This window comes from Arvicola amphibius, chromosome 12 (assembly GCF_903992535.2).
Source record: "Arvicola amphibius chromosome 12, mArvAmp1.2, whole genome shotgun sequence".
Taxonomy (NCBI): Eukaryota; Metazoa; Chordata; class Mammalia; order Rodentia; family Cricetidae; genus Arvicola; species Arvicola amphibius.
Genome location: NC_052058.2, coordinates 87,787,304 through 87,797,286, shown reverse-complemented (window position 1 = coordinate 87,797,286; position 9,983 = coordinate 87,787,304). Strand labels below are relative to the sequence as shown.

Sequence of the window (9,983 nt, the reverse complement as noted above, 5' to 3'; positions counted from 1 at the left end):
CCTGTCTGTGACTTTATCTGCGTCTTTGAGGATGTGTCCACTCAGGAGGGAAGGAAGGTTCTGTGTGAATTACATGCATACGTGTGCAGATCGTTACATCTGCGGGTCCCCGCTGCATGTATGTCACTGCCTCCTGACTCGGCTCTGAGGTTTGACAGTGTGAGAATACCTCCTCCCCACACCCCAACAAAGCCAGCCTGTCACGAACTGGGTCTGTGTACTGTAGACAAACTGGGTAATTGGGCTCTCCGCCTCCTCACCCAAAACAAACACTCGCAAACGCCCGCCCCCACGCTGGCAGGATCTGCCTGTCATCTGGGCACCGGCTCCTGCTCCGCTCCGGCTGCCTCTGACCCTGGAGACACTGCAGGCCCTGCCCTCGCCCGCCCCGACCGCTGGGGCTGACGCACAGGCCACAGCCTCCGCCGTGGGGCGCGTGGGCTCCTGCCCAGGTGTGGCGGCTTCGGGGAGTCGCTGCGGGGAACCAGCGTCCTCCGGCCCGGGCTCCGTGTCTAGCAGCCGCTCGCCTGGGCGGGTGACAGCGGCGTGCGGGACAGGAAGGGCAGGGCACGCTGTCCCCCGCTCCGCGGCTGCCGGGCTGGCGGTGAAAGCCGAGCGTGGCTGCGGGCGCCGCCCGGCAGCTAGTGAGGGGCGAGCGCGGCGCCCACGCGCGGCGGGGTGGGCTCTGCGCTCCCAGGGACCAGGCGGGGCGGGGCTCATCCTGCAAAGTTGACCCAGGGCAGGCTACCGCCGGCGCCCTGCTGCCCCAGATTCGCCCTGTTCTTACCGCGGAGCCAGGGGTGGACGTCGCCGCCCCGCTGACACCCGAGGGACCAGGAGAAGCTAGCGGGCGTCGGCGGGAGCCCGCGCCCAGAGATGGAGACTGCAAGAGGGGACGTGCGGGACGGCTCCGAGTAGCCCGCGGGCTCCGGGGCTGGACCTTGCCCGGACGCTGTTGAGGGCGCGCGAGCAGGTCCCTCCCCAGGGCTGCCATGGAGGTGCCCAATGTCAAGGATTTTCAGTGGAAGCGCCTTGCTCCACTGCCTAGCCGCCGGGTCTACTGCTCACTGCTGGAGACCGGAGGGCAGGTTTATGCCATCGGGGGATGTGATGACAATGGCGTTCCCATGGACTGCTTCGAGGTCTACTCCCCCGAGGCGGACCAATGGACCTCCCTGCCCTCCCTGCCCACAGCCAGGGCCGGGGTAGCTGTTACTGCCCTCGGAAAGCGGATTATGGTGATCGGGGGTGTGGGCACCAATCAACTGCCTCTGAAGGTCGTGGAAATGTACAATATCGATGAGGGCAAGTGGAAGAAGAGAAGCGTGCTGCGTGAGGCTGCCATGGGCATTTCTGTTACAGCCAAAGGCAAGTGGGGCCAGGGTTGAGGGTGGGCATAGAGAAGAAAGTAAAGGGTCACGGGAAAACGGTTGGAATGCAACATGATTTGGGGGGCCAATAGCACATCAGCCATCACATTTGAGCCTTACATTAAGTACTGACACTAGAAACCCACTGCCCTTAGTTTACAGATTGGGAAGGGAGGCCGAGCAGGTGAAATGTCTAGGAATTCCATCTGATGCCAGGAGTCAGCTCCAGCGGGTTCCTCCTGGCAAGCTGGGCAGGCCGCTGCAGAGGGAGAGCCAAGGTGTGAGCTATGGGGTTATCTGGAATGACTCTGCAGACCCTGGCGTTCAGCCGAATGACCACATTCATAACTGTCCACACACACACACACACACCCACAAACCTATCTATGTAGTTCCTGAGGATGCTCATCCCATCCTTCAACCAATACCAGGTCATCTGCCAAGGAGGCTTTGGGACCCAGATCCTGGGATCTTCTCTAACTCCTGACTGCAGTTTCGGTCGTACTAAGTGGAGGTCAGAACATTCCAAAGGTTGATTTGTCTATTAGATTATCCAGGCCCACCAAGTTCTGTGAATTGCATGTGGTTTTAAAATTCTTATTTTACTTTCTCGAAGTCCCCATTCCACTCTTTTGGAGCCTAGTACTGCTATGGCGGGGGGTGGGGGGGAGGTCCAACTGCTGTTTTCTTAAAACACAGAGTTTTATGAGAATAGGATTTAAGAGACCCAAGTTTATAGACGCTTGCCTCTACACTGTAGGCTTGGTGGAGCAGCCTTCCTCCCTTTCCCCCTCCTTCCCTGTTTCTCTTGCCACACGACCCCAGCTGCCTGTCTGGCGTATGGCAGATGAGAAACCAGCTTTTCTTCAACACCTGTTCTGTTCCTGGAACAGTCTTAGGTCATGGGAATAAAGGAAAAGAGTAGAAAATCTGGGCCCTGAAAGTGATTAGCAAGAAGCTGGGACCCAGAATCCCAGGGCAGGGTAGACAATAGGGTTTAGCGAGGTCTGATGCTGACTGAATGAAGACTTGTAACACCAGCTACTCTGGAGGCTGAGGCCGAAGAGTGGCAAGTTCAAGACTTGCCTTGGCAGCAGAGTGGGCTCAGTGGACTGAGGCAGAAGGTTTATGAGTTCAAGGGCAGTCTAAGCTTCATGGTAAGACCGTATTTTTTTTAAGATGGAGGTCCATGGGGACGCTTAAAACAATGAGTATGAACTCCATCCCTAGCTTCATGCGGAAAGCTAAAAACTAAGGTTTATCATTGTGCTTTATCCCTTTGAACTTTCAATATATCCAATGAGATCAGTGCTATTTTTATTCTATTTTAGAAAAAGCAGCACGAAGCCCAGAAAGGTTAATTCCCCCAGGATTAAATAGATAGTAAGTCGTGACCATGCCCTGTGCCCCGAACTATAAAGTCAAATGGGTTCAACAGTTATGTTGGTAAATGTTTACATGTTGGCCATTGTACTGGGTTCATAGATTAGCTGATTCTCAAGGACCTTCAGTGTATTGGGAGAAACAGATGAAGCTGGTATCAGTTACATGTGGTAACAGAGCAATGGAGATATCATCACTCAGGAGGTACGAAGCCAAGTCCTCTGGGCCCCCTGCTCTGCAGCTCAGAAAATTGCAGTTGAGACTCAAAGGATGGGTCAGAACTGACCACTGGGCTGAATGACCTTGGGTAGAGTTTTTCCAGCAGGGGGTGTTCCTAGAAGGGAAGGCGGAATTTATGCTGATCAGGTGTTTATCATCAGGTCCTTTCCCAGTTTTAGGCTTAGGAGTAGGAATCACACACACACACCCTAGCCCCCAGTATGGAAATGGGGCTCCACCTTCTGCAATAGTAACCTCAAAGAGTCAAGGCACCATAGAAAGGAAGATTGTGAGCAAAGGCTGCTGGGAGCAAAAACCACATATAGAAACTGAAGATTCCCATTCTGGCAGGGGCTGGGAAAACACAGATGTTAGTCCATGATCTCTGGTCCAGTGAATCCCTAAAAGCCAAGAGCAGAGGAGAAAGAAGGGGACTCCCTGCTTATAGAACCTAGCTCTCCAAGGGCAAGGTTTCTGAGGGGTCAGTTCCCCAAAGCCTCCTCCTCATTCAGTCCTGGCCTTATCCCATTCAGCAGAAGGGCCTCCTGGATCCTGCAAGCTTCTGTCTATGTTAAGGAGAATGCCATTTCCCACTGGGGTAGCAGACAGAACCACTGACAGCACAGTTTGTAGAGAGGGCCAGTGACCCTGGGGCTGACTATAGTCTAAGGGACTTCACTATATCTGGAGAATTAATGTCTGAGAATTCCCACGGGTCAGGTGACTACTGGAGATCATCGCAAAAGCCTCTTTCCTTGCCTTCCCCTCTGGCTGCCTAGAAAGGAGGACAGGAGGACAGTCGGGGCCAAACCTGCAAAGAGTTATCTAGACCTAGACTTCACTGCCATCTGTCTCTGAGCAGGGTTTAGTGCATCTGGCTTTGCCAAGGATTTGGCGCTAAGGAGGGCTGAGGCACACAGTCCTGCCACAGCTTCAGGAAGACCCTGTTATAGCCATAGCAGGGACCCACTGCACCAAAACAGCTGTGACTCCCTGGCAGCGCAGCAGCTGGGATCTTGGCGTGGCCTGTGAAACGTTATGGACTCCGTTGGGTCTGCCTCTGGGTGCCTGTGCACCGAGCGGTGTCTGTGTGTGGCTTTTCTTTTAGATTACCGAGTGTATGCTGCAGGCGGGATGGGCCTGGACCTTCGTCCACACAACTACTTGCAACACTATGACATGCTAAAGGACATGTGGGTGTCACTGGCACCCATGCCCACTCCGAGATACGCGGCCACTTCCTTCCTCCGGGGCTCCAAGATCTACGTGCTGGGTAGGGACAAGCTACTTGTTGTTCATTTCCTCTCCTTGCTCCCTTGGGTGAGTTCCCTGGGAGGCAAGGCCCACAGCCTGAGAATGTCTCTGTCCCTGGGGGATAATCACACGGCTCCAGCCCTTGACAAGTCTTTCAAATGACTGAATAACAACAGAAGGGAAACCCCAGCCCTACCCGTTCTCTGGGATTGCTTTTTTTCTTTGTTCTTTTTTGTCCACCATGTACCCTGTTCCCACCTCCAGGGGGACGGCAGTCTAAGTATGCAGTCAATGCCTTCGAGGTCTTTGACATAGAGTCTCGGTCCTGGACCAAATTCCCCAACATTCCCTGTAAGCGGGCGTTCTCCAGCTTTGTGACTCTGGACAACCACCTGTACAGCCTGGGAGGCCTGCGACAAGGTCGTCTCTATCGGCAGCCCAAGTTCCTCCGGACAATGGATGTGTTCGACATGGAACAGGGTGAGCTGGGTTCCCACCCCCTTGGCCTCTCTTCTGACTGATCCTCATTTTCCTCCATCCTGGAGAATCTTCTGGGGCTGCTTACATATCCAAGCAGTCCTCTCTGGTGTCTAAGCTCCCTTCCTAACTCATGGGTATGCTTGGAGTCAAACTCTATTCAAGGTACCTTTTGGCCTGGTTGGCTGTTTTCACCACGGCCTTTCCTCCATCACCGCCGGTATCTGTACAGGACCAGGTTAGGACTCTTCCTGTGCTGATGGAGAATCAGAGGGCTCCTGATTATTCTGTTTACTGCCTTCAATCGGATTCCTCTCCAGTTTAGAACTGTGGAAAAGCCTAAATAGAACAGGGACTCACGGGAGTTGTAGACGTTAGACTGTGCTGAGCACCAGAGAAGGCTGAAGTGGCAGAGCATGTTGTTTTAATCAGCAAGGGATCCTCTCTGCACCCTGAACTCAAGGGGGTAGCCCCCAGGGTGAGAGCCACCTGGGGTCCATCTGTCCTTGTTAGGGGACGTCAGCATCTAATCCTCTGTGTCTGCCCTGTCACTGCACATGACTTGCAGGCGGATGGCTGAAGATGGAACGCTCGTTCTTCCTCAAGAAGCGCCGGGCGGACTTCGTGGCCGGCGGTCTGAGTGGACGAGTCATAGTGGCTGGGGGACTTGGTAAGGATAGGTCATCTCAACTGTCCCGTGCTGCGGTTCTGGTCCTTGGCACTGCACTTGAGTGGCGGGTGGTACTGACTTTACACACCTTCCACTGTTTTACCCCAAATAATTCGAAACAGTCTGGACTTGACCTTTCCACGGGGGTCCCCATGTGTTCTTTCATCTCTATGCTAGGAAAATGGAGCTCTAGAAAGCATAGGAGACATGCTGATAACTGTGAACCCCTGTGCTGAGCCAGGTCCCCGAGCCCCTTTCTGGGGTAGCTGGAGACAAAGGGTGAAGGGATTGGTTGTCATCATCCTTCACCGACCCAGCTCTTGTTGGATGTCCAGGTGCATCTTGGGAGAGCAAAGCAAATCGATAGTCCTAATTCTATACTTGATGTATGGCTCCTCCCTCTCAGAGACTGCTGACAATCTGAAGGCTGGACAGGGGTTTGGGACCACTGAAGTCATTCGAGCACGGTGATAAAGGCAGTGGGGCTTCCAGGCGGCCAGAGTTCACATACCCACCATACTCATTCGTGAACAACTATGTGAGCTGGATTATGGGGGAAGCTGCGTGTGTGAGAGAAAAACCAGGAGGGAAGCAGTAGTGTTCTAAAAACCCCTGATAACCAAGAGTAAAGAAAACAATCCTTCTTTCATTTTTCCAAGACAAGGTTTCTCTGTGTATAGCTCTGACTATCCTGGAACTCACTCTGTAGACCAGGCTGGCCTCGAACTCAGAGATCCACCTGCCTCTGTCTCCTGAGTGCTGGGATGAATGGCATGTGCCATAATCCTAATTTTAGGATTTAAAGGTAAAGAGAAGGGACAGGGTACAAAGTTGCTTGACAGGAATTCTTGGCCCAGGAGGTTAAAACCGGGTCCATCCTGTAAAAAGACAAAGAAGTTGCTCTACTTTTGTTTCTGGGTTGAGACATGGTCACCATGGGACATGGCTTGGTGGTTGGGCTCCTTGGTCTAAGATCTGATGCCCCCATTATTTTCAGGAAACCAGCCCACTGTCCTGGAAACAGCGGAAGCATTCCACCCAGAGAAGAACAAGTGGGAGACCCTCCCTGCCATGCCCACACCCCGCTGTGCCTGCTCCAGCATCGTCTTCAAGAACTGCCTCCTGGCTGTAGGGGGCGTCAGCCAGGGTCTGAGCGATGCGGTAGAGGCGCTGTATGTCTCTGACTCCTAGCTGGCCCCAGCGGTGCCCTTGCCTGGACAGCATCGCTCCACTCTTGACATGAGGAATAGTCTCATCAAAGCAATTCCGGACTACGTCCTCCGGTCTCCAACAAGCCCTAGGGCTCTCAGTGACCTCCCTCTGCCCCCTAACCTACCAGTCTCAGAAAGCTGAAGAAAGCACAGCTGACTGCACCTATAAGTGAGAACTGGGCTGTGGCCTGGGGAGAATCCTCACTCAGTGCTCAGACACAGAAAGGCACAGGAATGTTCCCTCCTCTCACTTCCAACGGGGGTGGGGGGTCAGTTGCCACCCCAAAGGGAGCTATTGTGGTCTTTCCCCATCTCTGAGCTAGTTTGAGTGTCAGGTAAACTGATGAAGAAATGGGGCATCCCAAGCCCCTTCATTTTATTTGGTTGACACCCATCCCCCATAGAGAAGTCAGCTCTGATCCTGCCTCAGCTCTCCCCTACTTAACAGGACTTGAAGCTAAGGTGGATGTGTGGGAAGGTAGTCGGGAGCTCCCACGTCGGGCCAGGCAGAAAGGACCCTTCCTCTCAGGTCCTTACTGGGCATGTGGTGATGGAGCATTCACTATCTCCTGTATTCTGCCTTCTGCCACCCTCTCCCCACCCGAGGCCTGGCCATTCTAGGCTCAGCGGCTCTCAGAGTGTCTCTGGGTGAAACCTTCTCATCTACACTGTGGCTTCCAAATCCACAAAGGTGGATTACTTGCACTCTGGTTAATAACAGCGGCACAATGATTGACATCTTTACTCCTGTCTTCTTTGGACCCTGGAGACAAAGCCGGGGGTGTCCTGGTTAGTAGATAGAAAACCCCATGAGACCAATTTCCTCCGTGTCCTTAGGCTAAGCAGGGACCAATTGGCCACCTGTTCTTGACCATTCCTGGTGAAGAGTTCTGCCTTCTCCCGGCCATAGCTATCCCGCTATCAAAGAGGCAGCTGATTTTTCTTCTCTTGAAGCACACATGTTTGGCCAAGGTTGTAATCATCCAATCTTTGCCAGGTTATACCCACGTCTTATCTCGATCAGTTCAGCTGAAGCTCATTTTAGGCATGAAAGAACTCTCCACTGACTGAAAAAACAAGTGAGAGAGGAAAAAAGGCCAGAAGGCCGGATACTGCTGCGCCTCCTTCCTTCTAGCCTGCACAGAACCTCATTAGGCTTCCACGTGGAGCCCCTGCTCCGCGGCCTGCTCAGGGACCTGAGTTGCAACCCCTGCACAGAAACCAAACCTAACCAGTTAGCCTTGAGGACATAAAGAATCAGACCCCTATGAGGCTGTGGAGGAGCCAGGGGGTCCGCTTCACTCTTCACAAGGCTTGGCCAATTAACTACCTCCTAAGGAGTCTGCGCTGGGGGATGACCTATCAGGGTCAGAGGGGTCAGAAGGAGCTCTTTCTGGTGAGGGGCTAGGGGTGTCACTTCCTGCTGGGTCTTCAAGACAGGGTGAAACCTAGGTCTTTAAGGAAACGTGGGTTATTGACTTCATTCTCACCCCTAGACTCCATTCTCGGAATACCTTGGTTTCCTTTCTCTTTGGGTTCCTAGAGGACACTGCCACCTGCTGGCCGAAAATGTTTTTCTCACCAACGTGAGGAGGCAGATTGTGGCCATTGGTTCACCTAAAGAGCAGACCACAAAGAAGCCTCCATTGCTTCTGGATCCAATTCCATTCAGCTCCCCTGAACTAACCATTAGATAAAAATGGCTGGGGAGGGGGCTGCAACTGCTATGGAGGACAGGGGGCTTCTTGATTCACTCTCCTTACCTCATTTCTGCTTCTGTCCTGCCCATATCATCCCCAACCCAAGAGGAGCCAATCCATACAGGGGTCTTCTCCAGGCACAACGGCCCCATATCTGTGGATAGGGCTGAATCCTTTTAGGATAGTTGGAACCTTAAGGGTGCAGCCCTCCTATAAGGTTGAGTTAGACATTGGAATTAACAGAACAACTCAAGGCTGGAGCTGGTATCTACTAGGGTCACCCCTGCCTAAGTTACCATTGTGGGAAGACCACGGATACTGCACTGAGGAATGAGGGAAGCCCTCAGTCTGTGTGAAAGCTTGTGGCTCTATACTGCCCACACTGCAGAGGCAGCACAGCCAAATGGCCTGCCTCCAGACTACACACACCAAACTACCACAGGTCTCCCCACACCACCCACCTCAGAAGGCTTCTTGCCCTCCTTGTCTGAATTTCCCAGTCTGTCTCACAAGGTGGAGGGCAGTAGAGGAGGCAGAGACACCAAGGTACCATCCACAATCAAAAGGAGCTCCAGAGTCATGCAGGCCATACTGTCCAAGACTTGTCTCAAGCCAATCCACAGAGCAATCTTCAGTCTCGGGTGGCTCCAGAATCAGAAGAAAAAGGCTGACCCATGCCAGTGGCACTTCATTCCAGACTGCTTGCTTGCTTTCTCTTTCTCTCTCTCTCTCTCTCTCTCTCTCTCTCTCTCTCTCTCTCTCTCTTTCTTTCTTTCGTTCTCTCCCTTCCTTCCTTTCTTTTTCTTCTTTCTCCTCCTCCTCCTTCTTCTTTTTTGTTTTGTTTTTGTTTTTTGAGACAAGGTTTCTCTGTGTAGTTGTGAAGCCTGTCCTGGAACTTGCTCTGTAGACCAGGCTAGCCTCAAACTCACAGAATTCCACCTACCTCTGCCTCCTGAGTGCTGGGATTAAAGGCATGTGCCACCACCGCCAGGCTCCTCCAGGCCTCTTTCTAAGAGAGTCTTGCAATTGCATTGATCTTATGGGATTCCCCACCCAACAACCCACAAACTCCAGCTCTGGCCTAGGAGGAGGAGTGTGGTCACTTTTCCAACCCTCCTCCCCACTTTAAAGAAGAAACTGACATCTAGGGACCCTGAACTCCTGGTGTTTGTTGGGAGTGAACACCTGACCCTGTTCTCTAAACATAGCCCCGCCCCCACACATATGTAAACTCACACTATTGTTCTTAGTGCCCCCAGAATAGGGAGAAGAGCAAGGGGCTTCATGTCTGACTTTCAACCCCATGTGACCTGTAGAACAGGCCCAGACCTTAGCCAGGGACTCAGGGACTTTCACTGGTGGCTTCAGTGTGGGAGATGGAGCAGTTGCAGTGACTTTGACACAAGGCAGGACTCAGGCAAGAGCCAGAGAGGTAGACAAGGTGGCTTTGACAAATTGAGCCAATAAAAATTGTCATGGGCATTTGCTTCCCAGGAATGCCCTAAAGAAAACATCACAAAGTAGGGGCAGCTGGAAACAGCAGAAAATGTGGGTACCACATCTGGGGGTTAAAAGTCTGAAGTCAAAGGGTTTAGTGAGGCTGTGCTCTGACTGATGGCTCGTGGAGGGGTTGGTCTGGGTGGGGTGGATCTCTACTTCTCTTCCTGGCTCCAGTGTTATATGCAAGTCCTTGTGGTTT

The 9,983-nt window shown here is 52.8% G+C and overlaps 1 protein-coding gene across 1 annotated transcript; it reads left to right on the top strand.

The window, feature by feature from the left end:
• Nucleotides 1–378: 378 nt before the first annotated feature.
• On the top strand, nt 379–7,320 carry Klhdc8a (kelch domain containing 8A). The gene is made up of 5 exons (XM_038350093.2): nt 379–1,368; nt 4,081–4,245; nt 4,491–4,706; nt 5,272–5,373; nt 6,371–7,320. The coding sequence occupies exons 1-5, from the start codon at nt 993–995 to the stop codon at nt 6,562–6,564; spliced, it is 1,053 nt and encodes a 350-aa protein (XP_038206021.1). The 5' UTR covers nt 379–992; the 3' UTR covers nt 6,565–7,320.
• The last annotated feature ends 2,663 nt before the right edge of the window (nt 7,321–9,983 follow it).

Excerpts from the sequence above, each read along its gene's own strand:
- Klhdc8a (XM_038350093.2), top strand. The coding sequence starts at position 993 with ATGGAGGTGCCCAATGTCAAGGATTTTCAGTGGAAGCGCCTTGCTCCA. Across the intron at positions 1,369-4,080 it reads CATTTCTGTTACAGCCAAAG|ATTACCGAGTGTATGCTGCA; the intron begins GCAAGTGGGGCC and ends CTTTTCTTTTAG. Across the intron at positions 4,707-5,271 it reads TGTGTTCGACATGGAACAGG|GCGGATGGCTGAAGATGGAA; the intron begins GTGAGCTGGGTT and ends CATGACTTGCAG.